Source organism: Lucilia sericata, unplaced genomic scaffold, assembly GCF_015586225.1.
Source record: "Lucilia sericata isolate MDLA Ls3-8-SP2 unplaced genomic scaffold, ASM1558622v1 Contig001021F_arrow, whole genome shotgun sequence".
NCBI classification, from domain to species: Eukaryota; Metazoa; Arthropoda; class Insecta; order Diptera; family Calliphoridae; genus Lucilia; species Lucilia sericata.
In genome coordinates, this window is record NW_023995003.1 from 29,792 (window position 1) to 51,784 (window position 21,993).

Sequence of the window (21,993 nt, forward strand, 5' to 3'; positions counted from 1 at the left end):
AAAAAAACAAAGCTTAAAGTTGATTTAAAAACCTTAAAAAATAAAATATTATTTGAATGCTTAAGCTAAAGTTTAACGACTTTATAAGACAGACTTCTATTGTTTAATTAAAACTGTCTGCTGGTAAATTAAAGAAGTGATCGACATAAAAAAGATTAATATAATTTGTTTGGATTTTTAAATCCAATTGTTTTCCCAATACTTTTGAAACCAACAGGAAGTATTAGTTAAAAGTTTATAGGTGAAAGCTTTCATTAAGCTTACTACCAAATTTGTTTAAAACTTTCAATATTTCCGATGTTTCGTAATTTTTCTTATTCTATTGTTTATTAAATCGATTTATACATTTTCTTTTAGTTCTAATTAATTATTTTTTTATCTAGTTTTTTCCATTGTTTATATATCTTTATTTTAAATATGAGTATATGTTTATAAATAAAGTTGTTTTTCGCTAGATAATGGAAATTTTTGCTTCTTTTGTTCGTTATAAGCTGTTTTTTTTTTTCATTTTCTGTCTTGGTTCTTTTTCAATATTTACTTGTCATTCAATATTTATAACAAATTTAAGCTTTTAATACTTATTTCTTTGTTTAAACAATACGAAATGCAACAACAAAAAATACAGCTTAGTTTGAAATCTATATAGTATAAAGAAAATATATATATATTTTTCTATGGCTATTTTTATCAGCAAAATATTGTAATGTTTATTGTCTTAAAGTTAAGTACCTGCATTCAATGATTTTAACTTGATTTTTTTCCAATAATAACAGAAAAATTGTTTTGACATACAAAGTTTACAATAGCTTTCTAAGCCATATAAGCTTTTGTGGTTATGAAGTTTAAACTTTAAAATGTTTGCAGTAAATTTAAGTTCAATATGTGAGATTTCGGAATTGTTGGATCAAGTATCACAGATCGAAAAAAATGAATAAATCTCCTATCGTCTATAGACCAGTTTATATACAAACTACTGATCAGTCTATAGTCCAGACTATAGATAAGTCTATAGTCCAGACTATAGATCAGTCTACAGTCCAGACTATAAATCAGTCTATAGTCCAGACTATAGATCGGTCTATAGTCCAGACTATAGATCAGACTATAGTCCTGATTATAGATTCAACTATAGTCCTGATTATAGATCAATCTATAGTCCTGACTATAGATCAGTATATAGTCCAGACTAAAGATCAGTCTATAGTCCTGACTATAGATCAGTCCAAAGTCCTGACTATCAGTCCTAACTATAGATCACTCTAACTATATATCACTCTATTGTCCTGACTATAGATCAGTCCATAGTCCTGACTATAGATCAGACTATAGTTCTGATTATAGATTAGACTATAATCCTGATTATAAATCAATATATAGTCCTGACTATAGACCAGTCTATAGTCCAGACTATAGATCAGTCTACAGTCCAGACTATAGATCAGTCTATAGTCCTGACTATAGACCAGTCCATAGTCCTGACTATAGATCAGTCCATAGCCCTGACTATAGTCCTGATTATAGATTAGACTATAGTCATGATTATAGATCAGTCTATAGTCCAGACTATAGATCAGTCTATAGTCCAGACTATAGATCAGTCTATAGTCCAGACTATTGATCAGTCTATAGTCCAGACTATAGATCAGTCTATAGTCCAGACTATAGATCAGTCTGTTGTCAAGACTGAAGATCAGTATATATTCAAAATATGCACCTAAATAATTATCTAAATTTTCTGCCAAATTAACACATTTGCCAAAAAAAAAATGCTGTAAACATTTCACATTCAAGTGTCATATGATTATGATGAGTCATGCCAAAGTCTTTTAACTCAATGATCAAATTACGCAAAAATTCGAAAAAAAAAATAAATAAGACAAAAAAAAACCGTTAAGAGGTATAAAGCATACAAATGATATTATAATAAAATATACAACAAGAAAATTGAAATAAAAAAATATTTTTTTTAGTAGACCAGCCAAAATATTGACTGACTTCCAGCTGTTTTAAAGGTCATTTCAGCTTGTCAATTTCATGTTAAAACAAAAGGATTAACTAAATTCCCAAACACTAGAGAAAAATTGAATTATAAAGGCAAAAAAACTTGTTTAGATTTTTTTCCAACTTTATGTCATGGCATAAGTATTTAGGCAAACTTGTCTGCTTAAATACAGTTTTTTGTGTGATTTTTATTAAAACTATTTAAGTTGCCAGTTAATTTAAATTTATTTAAAAAAAATTTTTACTCATACATTTAGTATTTGTTTAATAAACTTCGAGATATTTAATCATACAAAATAATAAAGGTGTGCTTATTATTATTGTCTTTTGCTGTAGTCTATAAGCAACGGCAGCAGTTGTTTGCTGTTAGTAAGCTTAAATTGATCTTTCCAGCTGAAACGACGGTTTTTGTAAGCTTTTTTAAAAAATTGTCAATATTTATTTTGTTAAATAATTTATCATTTAATTGACTGTGAAAAAATTTTTAAATGTTTGTTTTTTTCTCTATAAAAAAATGTTTAAGCAGATGAAAAATATGAAAATTTCAGCTGTTAAAACTGCACTTAAAGGATATTTTTTGTATACTTAGTCTATAGACAAAACTATAGACAGCACTATAGAATAGTCTATAATTAACACTATAAACAACTGTATAGTCAAGACTACAGAGAAGTCTATAAAAAAGACTAATATATCATTCTATAGTCAAGACTACATATAGATCAGTCTATAGTCAAGACTATATATAGATCAGCCTAAAATTAATATCATAGATCAGACTATAGTCAAGACTATGGATCTGTCTATAGTCAAGGCTATGGATCAGTCTATAGTCAAGACTATAGATCAGTCTATAATCAAGACTATAGATCTATAGATCAAGACTATAGATCAGTCACAGTCAAGACTATAGATCAGTCTATACTCAATACTATAGATCAGTCTGCAGTCAAGACTATAGATCAGTTTATAGTCAAGACTATAGACCAGTTTATAGTCAAGACTATAGATCAGTTTATAGTCAAGACTATAGATCAGTTTATAGTCAAGACTATATATCGATCAGTCTATAGTCAAGACTATAGATCACTCTATACTATAGACTATAGATCAAACTATAGTAAAGTCAATACTATAAATCAGTCTATAGTCAAGTATATATATCAGTATATAGTCAATACTATAGATCAGTCTATAGTCAAGTCGATATATCAGTCTATAGTCAAATCTACAGATCAGTCTACAGTCAAGACTGTAGATCAGTCTATAGTCAAGAGTATAGATCAGTCTACAGTTAAGACTATAGATCAGTCTATTGTCAAGACTATAGATCAATGTATAGTCAAGTCTACAGATCAGTCTATAGTCAAGACTATATATTTATAGATCTATAGATTATTTATAGTCATTACTATAGATCAGTATATTCTATATTCAAGTCTACAGATCAGTCTAGATTCAAGACTATAGGTCAGTCTATAGTCAAGACTATAGATCAGTCTATAATCAAGATCTATAGATCAGTATATAGTCAAGAATATAGATCAGTCTATAGTCAAGACCATAGCTCAGTCTATAGTCAAGACCATAGATCAGTCTATAGTCAAGACTATAGATCAGTCTATAGTCAAAACTATAGATCAGTTTATAGTCAAGACTATAGATCAGTCTATAGTTAAGATCTATAGATCAGTCTATAGTCAAGACTAAAGATCAGTCTATAGTCAAGACTATAGATCAGTTTATAGTCAACACTATAGATCAGTCTGTAGTCAATACTATTGATTATTCTATAGTCAATACTATAGTTTATTCTATAGTCAACACTATAGATCAGTCTGTAGTCAAGATTATAGATCAGTCTATATCAGTCTTGACTATAGTCAAAACTATAGATCAGTCAAGACTATATGTCATTCTATAATTAATAATATTGATCAGTCTATATCAAGACTATAGATCAGTCTACAGTATAGTCAAGGCTATTATCAAGACTTTAGACTAGTTATAGTCCACATATAATGTAAACAAAATTTAACCGAATACAGCCATAGTGCAAGATATTTTAAAACTTTTTTAAATTATTTAATAATAATTGCATTTAATATAAAATTTCAATTGAAAAACGGAAAAGGAAATCATTTGTGATTTTATTATGTATTTCCCTTAAAAAAAAAAAGACGTGCTCATTTATTTTTAAGTAAAATATTAAAAACAAAAATTATTATACGATAATAAAAGAAATCTTAAGTGGTCGGTCGGCTTTTGGGTCGTTTGTTATTTATGAGATCAATAAAAAATAAAATATTTATGATTCCCGTTTAAGGAATTCCCTGAAATACAAAATAATTTGAGCAGATGTTTAAATAATTAAAGTTAAACTTATAAGAAAAAAAAACCAGACAACCAGTTACACTTTAATTAAATATTTAAAAAATATATATTAAAACAAAAAATATTAAAAAAAATATGCATTTGTCAACGAAAACTAATTAAATTGTTTTGCATTTTATTTTAATTACAGATACAGATTTGGCTTTTAAAACAGAATTTCAAAACAAATAATTATTAATTATAAGGTAAGTTTGAAATTTGATTAAATATTAATGTATGACTAAGACATTAACGCATAAATAATTTTTTTCTTATTTGGTTTGTTAATAAACAAAATGTTTTATTTAAATTTTCGTATGATAATTATTTAACATTTTTATGCAATTTTTACTCCTACACTAGAGTTTTTTTTAACTTTATGAAATGAGTCTTTTTTCGAGTGCTATAAGCAGGCCAGTCAGGTCTCTCTGTTCTTTTTTTTTTCAAGCGATTTAGCAAATTTTGTAGTTAAATAAATAAAGCTTGTGTTATTTTAATGCATTTCAAACTTAGACATCTAGATAAAAAATAATGTGTTTTAACAGACATTTTGATTGTTTAAAATATACCATTTTTAATTTTATTATATTTAAGAAAAAAAGCTCCACAATTGCAATGACTTTTAGACCTTAAGGCTTGTTGTTCATATAGATAAATAAAAGTTTTTTTCTTTGTATACCGAAACGCAAAAAGTCAGCTTTTTTTCGTTAGCAAAATTTAAGTTAAATATTTATGGCGAAATATTTTTGTGTTGAAATTAAGAAAACATTTTTTATTATTTTTATTTAAATATTAATATTGTGTTTAATTAATGTTGTAAATAATAATAAAAAAAAATATTATGGAAAAAAAAGAGTTAATTTGCAAGGTTTTTAAGACAATGTAAATCAGTTAAAAACTACAAAATGTTTAATATAATTAAATAAAGATACATGATGATAAAGCATTGTAAAGTAAACTTTAACCCAGTGTGCGAAAAAGAAATCATATTTTGTTGTTGACTAACTCTTCCATTAATAAATATATTTAATTGAAACATAATTTGAAACATTATATCTGTGTTGCAAATGCTAAAATATCAGATCAGAAAGTAGCAAAGAAAATATTTTTTCTGCACGATCAGTCAGCCCATAACTTTGATCTAACTAGACCCTTACAAACCTTATAAAATACAAATCGCAAATTCTACGTTTATTACGTCATTTACTGTATAAATTCCTATAGCGACTTAATGATTCCTAATAACAGCAATCAAAACCATACAAATCGCAAATTCTACGTTTATTACGTCATTTACTATATAAATTCCTATAGCGACTTAATGATTCCTAATAACTGCAATCAAAACCAGTTTTGCAATCAAGACCCGAGTTTTAAAACTTCACTTGCTATATAATTATGTATATCCAGAGAAAAACTTCTCCCATTTTAAGAAGAATACCTCCAGTAGTAAAGTTATCTATTTGTTCTTTTTATCCTCAGATAAACATTATAAAACCCTTCAGAATCTCAAGTTCTCATATTCCCCCTTCAACCAGCTGTCTTTAAGGAGAGTGTATTGTTCTAAATTTTCGGTTGCGTATAGAAGCAATATGAAGGAACAGAATTCATATACATTTCATTCTTAATTTCCGAAAAAAAAACAGTTTATTATGTTTGAATGACTGATTGATTTGAATAAACTAATGTTATCTGTAACGATACTATTCGGAATTAACTTAAATTCGAGTTAAACATAAAGCTCATCCAAAGCACAGGCTTAGTATATAATTGAGTGACTATGAATGACAAATATCTTTGAAAAACTCACTGAAGTATCATCATCCTTGTTGCTGGATTGGTACATTTGTTCCTGAATATCAGACTGTTTGGCTCAGAATCTTTCTATTTAAATCGGCGAGAATAGTCAATTTTCCGAACCAGCGATGAGGTTCATTTCTATCTTAAGGTTGTGTTTGAGGCTTTCTAGTTTTTATCCTAGAACATCGATCTGCATGGAAAGTTTTAGTTTCGCATGAATTCCTTTTGATCGAGATTGATTGCTGATATTGACTGGTTTACCATGGCGTCATACATTATGGGGACAGTTTTGACTTTATTTGTAACTTTTAAATAAACTAGTTCAATCTTTAACGAACTATTTAATTTAAGGTTTAATCTCAGCTTTATAGCCGTCCTAATGTTAGCTTTAATCGTAGCTCTATAAATAGTTCTGTTATAACTTAGATCATAGTAAAATTTTTAGGTTTAAAAAAATCTAGTTTTTGCTTCAGTCATAGCTTTATAAAGAATCCAATATTAGCTTTAATCAAAGTCCAACTTTAGCATTAATCGCAGATCAATTACTAGTCCAGTTTTTGGGTTATATATAGTCCAGTTTTTGCTTCAATCGTAGCTTTATAAAGCTTTGTAATCAAAGTCTAATTTTAGCATTAATCGCTGATTAATTATTAGTCCAGGCCCCAAATTACGGCATACGATATCGATCGAAATCTCAATAGAATTTAAATGGAGATTTCGATATCGTATACCATAATTTGGGCCCAGTTTTAGGTTTATATATAGTCCAGTTTTGGTTCAATAGTAGCTTTATAAAGAATCCAATGCTATTTTGAGTCAAAGTCCATTTTTGGTTTTAATAGTTGATCAACAACTAGTCCAGTTTAAGGTTTATATATAGTTCAGTTTTTGCTTCAGTCGTAGCTTTATAAAGAATTCAATATTAGCTTTAGTTAAAGCTCTATAAATACTAAAATTCAAATTTATACATCTGCTATAAATAGTGGAATATTAACTTCATTCTTAGCCCTATAAATAGTCGAATTTTAGCTTTAATCATAACTCTATAAATAGTTCTATCCACATTGTTTAAGACGATTTAGTACTATCTTTTTCAACAACAACCGAAATCGGAAGTTTCGCGCCTTATCTTAAAAGCTTTTCTTAGCTTTTAGGATTTCTTTCATAAGCACTTCGAGAATAAGCCAAAGCCCTTGAAATCCAATAATATAATACCGTACTAACAATAGTAGCTTGAACTCCAGTCGGGAAGATCCCATGACAATTGGATCTTCGCTCCGGAAAGACCCGAGTCATACGCGGCCAAAGATAGTCAACCAAGCGACAGCTGTATCAACCGAAAGTTTTGCCCCCAGGAAAGAACTATAGGTCACAGTCGAACTGTTACAACAACAACACTAATCGGGACTAGTTTATGTTTGGCTACAGTAGCATTGGACCCTATACAGGTCTTTAGCTTCATCGTGGGAATGAGTCCCCTAAGGTTATAATTCTTGGTCACAGTCGAACTGTTACAACAAAAACACTAATCGGAACTAGTTTAGGTAACTGATTATGTTTGGCTACAGTAGCATTGGAACCTATACAGGTCTTTAGCTTCATCGTGGGAATGAGTCCCCTAAGGTTATAATTCTCGGCCACGAAGGGTGTGACTTCTTCTGTTCCTCCAAATCGATAAAGATCCATGTTAAGCATATCTGTCATGATTCCAACTTAAAAATAGGGGGCGGATTAAAATAATATTTTAATATTTGTACGTTTGTATATGTAAATACATCATTTCATAACGACAAATTCAAATATATTCAAAAATATGCTCAATACTACTGAAGAGTAAATTATAATTCGTTGTCATAACTTTGAAAATATGTACTTTTTTGCAATTTAGAAGTTCTATTTTTAAAACACTTAACACACTACTAATTAAATGTGAAAAAAAACTTCGTAAAGATATCTTTTGTCATATTTAATTTAGAAAAAGTGTATATTAAGATGTTGTTCATAAAACAAAATGTATTTATTTTAATTTAAATTTTGATCTCATACAAATTTCTACCGAAAACCACTAGAAAAAAACATGTATATTTACACGGACGACTAAATCTCAAATTATATGAAAAATATTGTCACAAATAATTAACACTCAACGAAACAATCAAATACATACACACCTTATTGTTTATTTGAACCTCTAGTAGAAATTTGGTAATTTATTAAGAAAATAAAGAAAATAAATAATGTTTAGAAATGAAACTAATTATAATTTATTTGCAATCAAACACTTTTTACCCCAACTACTACTCCCTAGTTCAATTTTGGGCTTTTTTTTTTTGTAAAAAAAGTGTGAAATAAGCTGGCGGAACATGACAAATACAAGTTGTATTTGTCTAAAATAAAATAAATATAATTTATCTATTAGTTATAGTAGAAATTCGAAAGAAACATATTTGATTAAAATTAGTTAACGTTACTGATAATTGGTTATAGTGTATGATTTCTTTGAATTTTTGGGTAAAATTATTTATAAATAAATTTCATAGATATTAGAAATTACGTTTTAATAAGAGACAATTAAGTAAATTTTACAATAAAAGTCAAGGTTAGCAGATGTTTAAATAAATTTGAAATATTGAGTGTTTATTTTGCTTTAATCTGTCCCACCGTCTCGCCATCTGTGTAAACTGTTTATATAGATTTTCGAATATTCGATTTCAATTCGATACAACAGAGTTGTTGTCATTTTCTGCAAACATTGTGAGCTAAAACGTTGGTCCTTCGACGCCCTATAAGTCAAACGCATAAACAATCTCAGGATCCAGCCATGTCATGAACTTTGTGCCCACCAACCATATCGTGGTCAATTCCTCACCTTGATGTTATCGCAATATCATTGTAGAGAGTTGTTACCACAACCTAAGCTTTCAAACGACTTAAAAAATGGGGATTTTCGAAACAGAGATCTAAATCTAGTACTAGCTGTCTTCAGTACGGTTTTGTTTTGATCACTGAGGTCTCTTTCGGGGTCAGTAATGACTATAAACGAAACCCAAAACACGGTAACAGAATGTCTATTAAAAGATTGATGTATGGGCTAGGACTATGTTTGGAATAACTGGTGCTACCTATTCTCACTATTATTATATCCTCTCTCTTTGGGGTCCATGTACAGGGGAAGGATATATTTCCGGTATGTTAAAGTTGGTGACTGGACCGAAGAAGATGTTCTGCAGTTCGCAGTTTGATAGAAACTGCAGGAAGTTTAAATCAAATTGTCATTACGATCACAGGCGATGTTGTTAGTTGTTTTCAGGACCTCTGTGCCAAAAAGGGTAAATAGCTCGAGATCTTTAGTAAAGTGTAATACTTGGACGATTATCATGATCATAAATTTGCCTTTTAGGTTCACCCTTTAGAGGACACAGAAATCCTAATAGGTGGAATCATTATCATATATATAAAGTTATTTGTAGCACTCACTGGTCGATGCCTTTTAGTTTCACCCTTTAGAGGACACAGAAATCCTGATACATGGAGCTTTTTTTATAAAAAAGCTGTTGAGCTATCGATTGAACTTTCTGTATAGAAAAGTTGTTGATTAACCGATAGAGCTTTCGTTATAGGAAAGTTATTGAGATACCCAACGTTTAACCAGCAATAGAGCTTTCTCTATAGGAAAGTTATATATCTAGCTATAGAGCTTTCTGCATAGGAAAGCTGCTGAGATAACGATAAGAGCTTTCTTTATAGCTATAAGGCTTTCTCTAAAGGAATGTTGCTCATCTGGCCAAAGAGCTTTCTCTAAAGGAAAGTTGCTGATCTGGCAAAAGAGCTTTCGTAATAGAAAGCTATCTCAAAACATTCCTCTATAGGAATGTTTTTGAGATAGTGATATAGCTTTCAATATAGGAAAACTGTTGGATAAGCGATAGTGGTTTCTCTGCAGAAAAGTAGTAATTAACGATACAACTTTATTTCTCAGGAAATTTCTTTAGGAGGCGACAGAGCATTCTCTATAGGAAAGTTGTCGATCTAGCTATAAAGCTGTCTGTATAGGAAAGCTGCTGAGATAACGATAGAGCTTTCTTTATAGCTATAAGGCTTTCTCTAGAGAAAAGTTGCTGATCTGGCAAAAAATCTTTCTCTAAAGGAATGTTGCTGATCTGGCAAAAGAGCTTTCGTAATAGAAGATAGAGCTTCCTCTATAGGAATGTTTTTGAGATAGAGATATAGCTTTCATTATAGGAAAACTGTTGGATAAGCGATAGTGGTTTCTCTTTAGGAAAGTAGTAGAGCTACCGATTAAGCTTTTTCTACAAAGAAAGTTAAATTAACGATACAGCTTTCTCTCTCAGGAAATTTCTTTAGGAGGCGATATAGCTTTATATATATGACAGCTGTTGAGAGCTTTCTGTATAGGAAAGTTATACAGAAAACTGCGAAAGACAATATATGATCCTGTCATACTAAATAAGAAGCATTTATACTTTATGGAAAGGTGAAACCTAAAGAAAGATTATTCGAAACTTGGAACCTCAGATAAAATCTATACAATTCCTCACCTCTAAAGAAACAACACTCAATGCTTACATCACTTGCAACATATGCAAATTTGAATAAAAACACAAAACGATTACTTTCCTGAGGATCAGTGAATATTTTAATGTAATTTCCATTAATAAACAAAACAATATGTACAAGAGTACAAGACACGAATGAGTTAATTTATTATTTATTGAGAACCGCAATCCGATTAAATGCTACATATCAAAATGAATAATTGAAGGCAACATGTAAATTGTCTTGTATGTGTTTTTGTGCTTCTACTACATCATGCTGACTTTAATGACATTTAAATCTACACCATATTTGTTTGTTGTAAAATAAACGAGTACAATGTATGTTGTATGTGATTTCTAAATGAACATAAACAATCATAAAAGATTATAATCATAATGATGATGATGATGATCGTGGTGTTGTCGGTGGTGTCAGTGCTAGTGCTGGTGGTTGTCTTGATTACCCATCATTTACAGCTTGATGATTGAAATTCCACTAAATAAAATAAAATTTAACTCAGCATATTCAAATTTTCTCATATATGGACAGAGTGTGAGCAAGAAAAGTAGGCGACCTTAACAATAAGATCTTAAGAAGATGATGACAACCACAAACATACTAGCAGCAGTGATCACTGCATATAAATGGTATTTTAGCCACAAAACTACACAAAAAAAACATCATCATTATTATCACAAAATTAATATTTTTTGTTGAACCGTGTTGTAGTCAAACTTTTTTTCTTCTTATTTGTATTAAGGTGACACTTTTGACTAGGCACGATCACGATATTTTACTTGCCTATCTATACAAGTATGTCTTTGTCTGTCTGTCTGTTCCAATGTCTGGCTTTTTTTTCAGTTTTAAAACTTACATTACATTACGTTTGATTTTGTTTAGCCAAAGTTTGTACAAATATCTTTGAAATTGTTTTATATTGAAGGCACTCCCATATGTCATTCATTTGTCTTTGTTTGAAAATAATAAAAAAAAACAAACGCAACAGTAACAACAAATTACATATTTACAAAATCATCATTTAAATAATAATCATCTAAATCAGAAATGAGGTGGAGTCTGATCGCAGGGAGGTTAGGAAAATACGGTTTCATTCATTGACTATATTAGCAACAATTTAAACTTGAAAACATGTCAAATCATTGCGAGACATAGAAAATAAACATTCAAGTCGATTAGCAGGGATCCCTACATATTTATAGGAATAATTTTTCAAATACATTTCCGAAAATATCGATCATTTTTGTCGATCAAGAAATATATTCTTCTTGAAAATCCTTCAAATTCAAATTGATATCGAAAATAATCTCCTGCCATGCAAATATCCACCAACATATATAGCGAAAATATTTGAATCATAATTAAATATTTCATAATACATTCGCGAATGATGCAACCGAACATTTTCGGTTATCATCTAGTGCCAACAAACGTTTATAATTTGTGGTTTATTTTTTCTTTTTATTTCATTTTACTTGCAACTCTTTTTTGTTGTTCAACATTTTCGACTTTAAATATGTTTTAAAGTACATTGCAGCCAACGACGAATATTTACTACGTTAATGATAAATGTCATTACTCAAAAGCACGGTTTAAAGTAATTAATTTTTCTATTTTATATTCCAACGTTTAAGAGCCAACAAAATAATGCGTTTAATAGACATGCATATGGACGGTTACCGATCGCGTATTTGTCCGTAAGAATGTGTTTTTAATGAATTTTTTAAATCGTTGTAATGTTGTTTAATATTTTGTATGCATTTAATGACAGAAATGTCATAAATACACATTGTTTTGTTATTGAAGCGAAATTTTTGTGTTCGTTTTATGATCAATTAATAGAAAAAGTCTAAAATAAATAGTTGTGGAAAAAACGGGAAAAAATATTTTTAGTTATAGGGCAAAAATGTAGCTGTCACTGGTTTTTAAAAAGCTTTGTCAATATATATGGGGTTATGATCGGTTCTATGCTCAGAGAGATCACTTCTGTTATACGTCCTTTATATTCCTAACCCGAGAGTTCAAACACCTTGAAACTTTCCTATATGTTTGTGCAATGAAATCCAAAATGATCAGTAAACTCGTTTAAAACATGATCGTTCCCACATAAATAATACAGTGATCTTTTTATGACAGCTTGAAACTCGCATTGTAAACCGTATGGAATCCCAAAACCTTTGTCTTAAACTGTTCTGTTCTTAAAAGCAGCATCGTAAGCTGTAGCGAGCCTGATGAGCAACGAATTTCCAATGATCCTTATGTTAAACTGATCTTTTTAAAGTTTTCATATATTCCTGAACATCTCGTGATGGTAGCTTAAAACCAGCATCGTAAGCTTTAGCGAGCCTGATGGTCCTCTAAATGTATGAGCAATGGAACTCTAATGATCCTTATGTTAAACTGATCTTGTTAAAGTTTTCATATGTATATTCCTGAACATCTCGTGATGGTAGCTTAAAACCGGCGTCGTAGGCTTTAGCGAGCAAGATGATCCTCTAAATATATGAGCAACGGAACTCCAATGATCCTTATGTTAAACTGATCTTGTTAAATGTTTCATATATTCCTGAATATCTCGTGATGGTAGTTTAAAGCCAGCAATGTAAGCTTTAGCGAACCTGATGATCCTCCAAATGTATGAGCAACGAAACTCCATTGATCCTTATGTTAAACTGATCTTGTTAAAGTTTTCATATGTATATTCCTGAACATCTCGTGATGGTAGCTTAAAACCAGCATCGTAAGCTTTAGCGAGCCTGATGCTCCTCTAAATGTATGAGCAATGGAATGATCCTTATCTTAAACTAATCTTGCTAAAGTTTACATATATATTCCTGAACATCTCGTGATTGTAGCTTAAAACCAGCATCGCAAGCTTTATATGTATGAGCAACGGAACTCCAATGATCCTTATGTTAAACTGATCTTGTTAAAGTTTTCATATATTCCTGAACATCTCCTGATGGTAGCTTAAAATCAGCGTAAGCTTTAACGAGCCTGATGCTCCTCTAAATGTATGAGCAATGGAACTCCAATGATCCTTTCAAATATTCCTGAACAATAGAAGATAAATTAACTTTATGTTAAACTGATCTGCCATCTCGTTTAAAGCTTGATCTTTCTCATAATAGGCAGACTAATATCAGCTTCGTAAATCTCAGCAAGTCTTATGTTCTCCTGTTTGTCTGATAAACTGATATTTATGTAAAACTGATCTGGCATTTTGACCAAGGCATGTTCCTTTCGAGAAAAACAACACGGAGATATTCTTGATCACTCATATTAGGTAGCTTGTATCTAGCTTCGTAGACCCTAACGTCCCTGATGTAGTCCTATAACTCTGAGCAATGGCGAAATCCAAATGTCCAGATGTTAAGTTGATCTGCTATCTCGTCCAAGACATCCAAGATCGTTCTTATGTTACACTATATGAATGTTAAACAGAATCCAAACGATCTTAACTGATCTGTCACCTTATTCAAGTTATGATCGTTCATTTTAAGGGAGCTTATTACTCTTCCAAGACATGATCGTTTTCATAATAAGTAGCTGTGTAAACCTTATGGTTCAAATGATATTTCTATTAAACTGATCAGTTATCTTGTTCAAGACATATCCCACCCAAAAAGTCCCATCTGTGTCCGTAGCTCCAATTTTATTTGAGTTATTGTGTTTCATTTAAATATTAGTTAAGCTGATCACTGGTAACCTCTCAGTAGAACTATGAACTCAATTGATCATAGATATCTTTCCCGTACCATTACTTTTTATAGGGCACTATAGTTTTGTTTGTATTCAAAGCTTGACTAACGATCATATTGACTTTTTGGCGGCAGTCTTTTTTGATTTTTTTTTAAAGTTACATATTAAACGATTTTTGTCTGGTTCAATTTTTTGTTTAACACAAAAAATATATGTATAAAATACATAAATAAACGAGTGGGCTTGATTTCATTTAGTTTCTTAAATCGAGTTTTATAATTGGGCTGTTTGGGATTTGAAAAACAAAAATAAAATACTGTAAAACAACACAAATACTGTCACATTACTAATAATAACAACGTGTACAGGAAGAAAATATTTAATACTTAAAATGTTTAAATTTATGCATATTTTGTGTTTAAAACATATTTTGTTGTTACATTTGTATCCACCACTACTTAAATGTAAAATTATTATTTATTTAATAAATAAAAAAATTTGTTTTTTACGTGATGTGTTTATTAATTTATACACAAAATACCTAAATATTTTATTAATTTTATATAAGAATTGTGTTCTAAGTTGTATAAAACGGCTGCTCAATAGAATTTATTTAAATAAAAATTGTATAAAAAATTGATATTCAATACTTGGTGTATAACAAGAATTTCCTACAAAGTGCCGTAATGTTAGTAGTTTTATTTTAATTACTATTTCTACTGCTAATAAAATAATCAATAAATATAATTAACAATTTAAAATAAATTGTTTAAATTCTTGTTTATACATATGTCGATTTCTTAGACTCACATGAAAATATTGTAATTATTAAATGAAAATATTGTAATTATTAAAAGCTAAATTTTATTTTTCGAAACTTGAAAGTTTATTCTCCTGATCTTGTTTACAATACGATCGCTGCCATAAAAACTCTACAGTAATCTTCGTGATCACTCATACTAGAAAGCTTGAAGCCAGTTTTCTAAATCCTGTCTGCATAAACGAATCTAAAAGATCTTTATGTTAAAACTGATCTGTCATTCCGTTCAAAGCATGATCGAAATCCAGTCTTGATCGTTAAGGCAAACTGATCTGTTATCTTATTCAAAAGGGTTGATACTAATCCAAAGCTCTTTGATTTAAGTTTATTTTAGGGTCATCATAATGACTTTGTCTAGACTTAGTATATCCATCATTATTGACTTTATTGACCGGTTAAAAAAGTTCTTAATTTTGAAACTGTTCATTTACTATTAATAAGTCCTCGATTACTAAACAATCACTTGATATATTTCTAAATTTCACTTGAAATCTGATCCCTTTTTCCTCTACTCGTTCATCAATTTCATTCCACTTATAGAGAATTTTTGTATTGAATTTTCAAAATATTTTTCAATTCATTCAATTGTTTTATTAAGTGGAATATTTTTTTAGCCAATAGCATAATGTTGTCAACATTTACTACTACTCATGGTAATAATATTTAGTATTTTTTCTGTATAATTGTTTTTCGTATCTTATCAGCGTTGAAAGATAACATTTTTTTATTATTATTTATTTGAGATAAAATTAAATTAGTTACTTTTGCTATAAGCTATTTATAAATTTTGGTATTTTCGTTGTAAAAACGTTAGTAAATACTGGAGTAAAATTGTAGGTTGCGACCTCTAGTCGAGAGTAGGTATAGAACAGTCTATAGTCGAGAGTATGGAAGAATCTACAGTAGAGAGTATCGAACAGTATGTAGTCAAGAGTGTAGAACAGTTAACTATAGAATATTCTATAATAGAGACTATAGAACATTCTACAGTCGATAGTCAAAACTATAGCACAGTCTAACTACTTAATACTATAGAACATGGTTGAGGCTATGGGATTCTATATTCAAGACTATAAAACAGTGCATAATTGATACTATCAAATAGTCTATATTCCGGACTATAGACCAGACTACAGACAAGGCTATAAAACAATCTATATATACTCAACTTTTTGGACTATAGAATAAACTATAGTCTGGGCTATAGAATCGACTATAGTCTGGACTATAGAATAGACTATAGTTTGGACTATAGAATAGACTATAGTCTGGACTATAGAATAGACTATAGTCTGGACTATAGAATAGACTATAGTCTGGACTATAGAATAGACTATAATCTGGACTTTAGAATAGACTATAGTCTGGATTATAGAATAGACACTATAGTCTGGACTATAGATTTGACTATAGTCTGGACTATAGAATTGACTGGACTATAGAATAGACTATACTCTGGACTATAGAATAGACTATACTCTGGACTATAGAATAGACTATACTCTGGACTATAGAATAGACCATAGTCTGGCCTATAGAATAGACTTTAGTCTGGACTATAGAATATACTTTAGTCTGGACTATAGAATAGACTTTAGTCTGGACTATAGAATAGACTATAGTCTGGACTATAGAATAGACTATAGTCTGGACTATAGAATAGACTATAGTCTGGACTATAGAATAGACTATAGTCTGGACTATAGAATAGACTATAGTCTGGACTATAGAATAGACTATAGTCTGGACTATAGAATAGACTATAGTCTGGACTATAGAATAGACTATAGTCTGGACTATAGAATAGACTATAGTCTGGACTATTGAATAGACTATAGTCTGGACTATAGAATAGACTACAGTCTGGACTATAGAATAGACTATAGTCTGGACTATAGAATAGACTATAGTCTGGACTATAGAATAGACTATAGTCTGGACTATAGAATAGACTATAGTCTGGACTATAGAATAGACTATAGTCTGGACTATAGAATAGACTATAGTCTGGACTATAGAATAGACTATAGTCTGGACTATAGAATAGACTATAGTCTGGACTATAGAATAGACTATAGTCTGGACTATAGAATAGACTATAGTCTGGACTATAGAATAGACTATAGTCTGGTCTGGACTATAGAATAGACTATAGTCTGGACTATAGAATAGACTATAGTCTGGACTATAGAATAGACTATAGTCTGGACTATAGAATAGACTATAGTCTGGACTATAGAATAGACTATAGTCTGGACTATAGAATAGACTATAGTCTGGACTATAGAATAGAACTATAGTCTGGACTATAGAATAGACTATAGTCTGGACTATAGAATAGACTATAGTCTGGACTATAGAATAGACTATAGTCTGGACTATAGAATAGACTATAGTCTGGACTATAGAATAAACTATAGTCTGGACTATAGAATAGACTTTAGTCTGGACTATAGAATAGACTTTAGTCTGGACTATAGAATAGACTTTAGTCTGGACTATAGAATAGACTTTAGTCTGGACTATAGAATAGACTTTAGTCTGGACTATAGAATAGACTTTAGTCTGGACTTTAGTCTGGACTATAGAATAGACTTTAGTCTGGACTATAGAATAGGCTATAGTTCGTACTATAGAATGAACTATAGGCTGGACTATAGAATAGACTATAGTCTGGGCTATAGAATAGACTATAGTCTGCACTATAGAATAGACTATAGTCTGGACTATAGAATAGACTATAGTCTGGACTATAGAATTGACTATAGTCTGGATTATAGAATAGACTGGATTATAGAATAGACTATAGTCTGGCCTGTAGAATAGACTATAGTCTGGATTATAAAATAGACTTCAGTCTGGACTATAGAATAGACTTTAGGCTGGACTATAGAATAGGCTAAAGTTCGTACTATAGAATATACTATAGTCTGGACTATACAATAGACTATAGTCTTGACTATTGAAAAGTCTATAGATTATAGAAAAGAAAAACTTAAATGAACCTTATGACAAAGCTTGCAACAAACAATCCCTAAGAAACGTTTAATTTTTTTCACATTTCCAGATTTCAAAACACTCCAGTATGTCACGCCAGTCAAGACTGGTGCTACTGTTACTCCTCTCCATAGGGGTTTTTCAGTTAGCACTCACCAGTTCCATCAATCCCCTTAAAATTGTACACGATGATGTACCGGACAATCAATTGGACCTCGATGACGATTTGACTGCTGTAGAAGAAAAGCATGTGAGAATTTCAACGCCGAAAGTAAAGGAAACACCCTTGCCCACAACAACAAGTGAAAAGAGTCGTAACGCTATGGGCAGTAGTACGCAAAAAACTCTTAGTGACAATATGTTAAATGATTTGATGGAAGCTTCTAAACATTCCGAAGCCTTGTCCAAGGATGAAAGGTATGTTAATAAGTGATATTTCAAATTTTGAATTATTTTTAATTTATTGTGTTCAAATTTCTTTTAGATTCAAACAGTTATTGGCTAAAAAATTAAATTCAACTGCTAGCACTACAGCAGAACCTGTTGATGATTCTTACGATGATGAGTATGATAATTACGATGATTATGATTACGATATGAATTATGATCAATCCAATAAGAAAGCGAAAAACAAGGAGAAATTGGCCAAGAAACCCATTGAAATGAAACCGATTAAGGAAGATATCAAGGTAGTTTGGGAATTTAACAAATTTAAAAAATTGGTTTTATATTGTAAAACATTTTCAGACTTCCACTGCTAAAGCCCCCGTTGAGGACAATAAGGAATCGAATAATATTGAATTCCATGATGACAACACAGTAAATGAGGACGATGAAGATGATGATGACGACTATGATGATGAAGACGATGATGAATTTGAGAATGACAATGACATCAAGGATGAAGAAGAAGTTGTCTTTAGTGAAGATGTACCCTGTCCACGTTACTGTACTTGCGAACGTAATGCCAATAGTTATTTGGTAGCCTATTGTAGTCGCATTGATACCGGTACCCAAAAATTCGGCAAAGATATTACTGATTTAGTGGTAACCGATGTTGGTCCTATGTATCCCATTTTATTGGGTCCTAATTTCTTTGTGGACTTGGGTTTGAAACATGTTTCCACTATTAAGATTGCCAACTGTACCATTGAGTATTTGCATCCGGATGCCTTCAATGGTTTGGATGAATTATTCTCGGTCAATTTCACCAACGTTGGTTTGGCCATTATCAATCCTGATACTTTTGCCAAGAACAAGAAATTGCGTTTGTTGACCATATCTGGCAATGATTTGAGTGTTATGTCTAGTGTTCATTATTTGTTGAAGGTAGGATATTTTTATATATATTTTATACATTTTAAATATTTAACCATTTTTGTCTTGTTTTCCTTTACAGTCTTCCAGCATTGAAGAATTGGATTTATCACGCAACAATTTAATGGAACTTAATCCCAATGCCTTCTCCCAATTGACCAACATTATTTACATTAATTTGTCTCAAAACAATTTACAGAAAATCCCCGAAGGTGTCTTTGATAAATTGGAAACTATTGAAGAATTAGATCTTTCCTATAACTCTTTGAAAACTTTGCCACCCACCATCTTCAACCAAACCGCTTTGGCTATTTTACACTTGAAATACAATTCCATTACTAATGATTTGAAATTCGGTACTTCCGATTTGCAACAATTGGACTTAAGTTTCAATCAAATACACACTGTTCATCATGGCATGTTCGATAAGATGACTGGTCTAACAAATTTGAATTTGAAGGGCAATGGTTTGACCAAGATACAACCCGATTCCTTTATGACTTTGAAGAATTTGAGACACATTGATTTGTCCATTAACGAATTGGATCAAGTGTCAAGCATGATCTTCTTTAAGAATTCTGAACTGGATGTGATTAGATTGAATGACAATCCCAGATTGAGTCAATTGCCTACTGATGGTTTCCGCAGTTATAATGGTTATTTCACTGTTTACTATTTGGATATATCCAATTGTGCTATTGGTGCCTTGGGCCATAAGACCTTCTCCACTATGCCTCATTTGGCCACTTTGAAATTGGCCTGGAATAATATTAATAACTTGGAAAGAGATACTTTTGCCAGTTTGAAGAAATTGATTGATTTGGATTTGAGCAATAACTTAATTGCCAAATTGGATGAATTGATCTTTATGAATAACAACGACTTGACCAAATTGAATTTGGCTGGCAATCCCATACACAAACTCTCCGTACGCCTATTCTTGCCCTTGAGTAAATTGCGTGAATTGGATGTTAGCGATTGTGAATTGAAGACCCTGTTGACCGACAACCAATTTGGTGTGGGACGCAAATACAAATTCTATGAAACTTTGAAATCATTCAATGCCTCCTCTAATCAAATACACAAAATACACTCCAATGATGTGCGCAATTTCAAGAACTTAAGAAGCCTAGACATTAGTCATAATCCCTTGAAATGTAATGAAGATTTCCAGGACTTTATAAGCTATGTTTCTCTTAATCACCAATTGATGCCACACTCTATGCCCACTTTGGCCAATTTGGAATTGGGCGATAGTCAACAGATTGAAATACAAAGTCAAGCCGGTTGGGCTTCTTTGGCTCATGAGGTCTGCAAACATGAAGATTTGACACACAAAAAGAATATGGGCGGTAATAAGTTCGAGAAACGTTTACAAAAGGCCGATAAGGATTTGGATGAAGATGCCAAGAACTTATTGAACATTATGGAAAATAATAAATTGCAAAAGATTTTGAAGGATTCACATCATGAGGTCTTAATGAATGAGGATGATATTAATGCCGCCGAAGAGGAGAAGGATGAAGACGAATCTGAGTATGATGAAGATGATGGTGAAGACGATGATGACGAGGATGACAATGCTGATAATAATCAAGATGATTACGATGATTATGAAAAGAAGGCTGAAATTTCCAAAAAGATTATCGATCATGGTATACGTGTAGAAGAGATCGATTTGAGTAAAGAAACCAATGATCGTTTCTTATTGGGTAAGTTCTTAGCTGGAGTGGGATCAAGTTATTCTTTATATTAATGTTTGTATCTATTTACAGATAAATTTATTGCCGATCGCAAAAAGCATTTGGAGCACAACGATGACGATGAGGAAGATGATGACGAAGAGGATGATGATGATGATGACAATGATGAGGAATACATTATTGAACGTGGTCACATTTACTATAGTGGTTATAAATTCTTAGTGCCCATCATTATAATAATCACCAGTGTGATTATATTACTCATAGTTATTGCCAAAATCATATCGATGATTATGCGCAAACGTGGCGAACGTTATCGTATGTCACTATTACAGGCTCATACAAATTCCATTGTATATCAAAAACTTACCGAAGACATTAAGCCACCCAAAGAGCCTAAACAACCTAAAGTACATCAATATACTCCCATCAATCAAGTTTAGAATCAATAATACACACACAGAAGTAATATAAAAAAGAAGTCAGAAGAGTGTAGGGTAAAGAAGAGTAGAAGAGAGGAGAGTATATTGTTTAATAGGCCTGTTTAAAACGGTTGTTTCAGAGAAGCTACAGCTAAATACCAGCTATATGTTAAATTATTATCTATGTTTTTTTTATCGCTAGAGTTTCTCTAACATCCGATTTATTTTATAGAAAATCAAAAAAAAAAAGGTCTTAGTTTATTGGCTTTTGAGTAGTTTTTAG

At 31.0% G+C, this 21,993-nt stretch overlaps 1 protein-coding gene across 2 annotated transcripts; it reads left to right on the forward strand.

Annotated features, from left to right (window-relative positions):
* The first annotated feature begins 4,521 nt into the window (after positions 1–4,521).
* Positions 4,522–21,753, forward strand: LOC119609625 (reticulocyte-binding protein 2). Of its 2 annotated transcripts, none has more exons than XM_037964471.1 (6): positions 4,522–4,580; positions 18,339–18,685; positions 18,753–18,957; positions 19,016–19,597; positions 19,668–21,297; positions 21,361–21,753. In XM_037964471.1, the coding sequence occupies exons 2-6, from the start codon at positions 18,357–18,359 to the stop codon at positions 21,729–21,731; spliced, it is 3,117 nt and encodes a 1,038-aa protein (XP_037820399.1). In that variant the 5' UTR covers positions 4,522–4,580; positions 18,339–18,356; the 3' UTR covers positions 21,732–21,753. The 2 variants fall into 2 exon arrangements, with proteins under 2 accessions (XP_037820399.1, XP_037820398.1); XM_037964470.1 differs by lacking the exon at positions 4,522–4,580 and adding an exon at positions 16,148–16,161.
* The last annotated feature ends 240 nt before the right edge of the window (positions 21,754–21,993 follow it).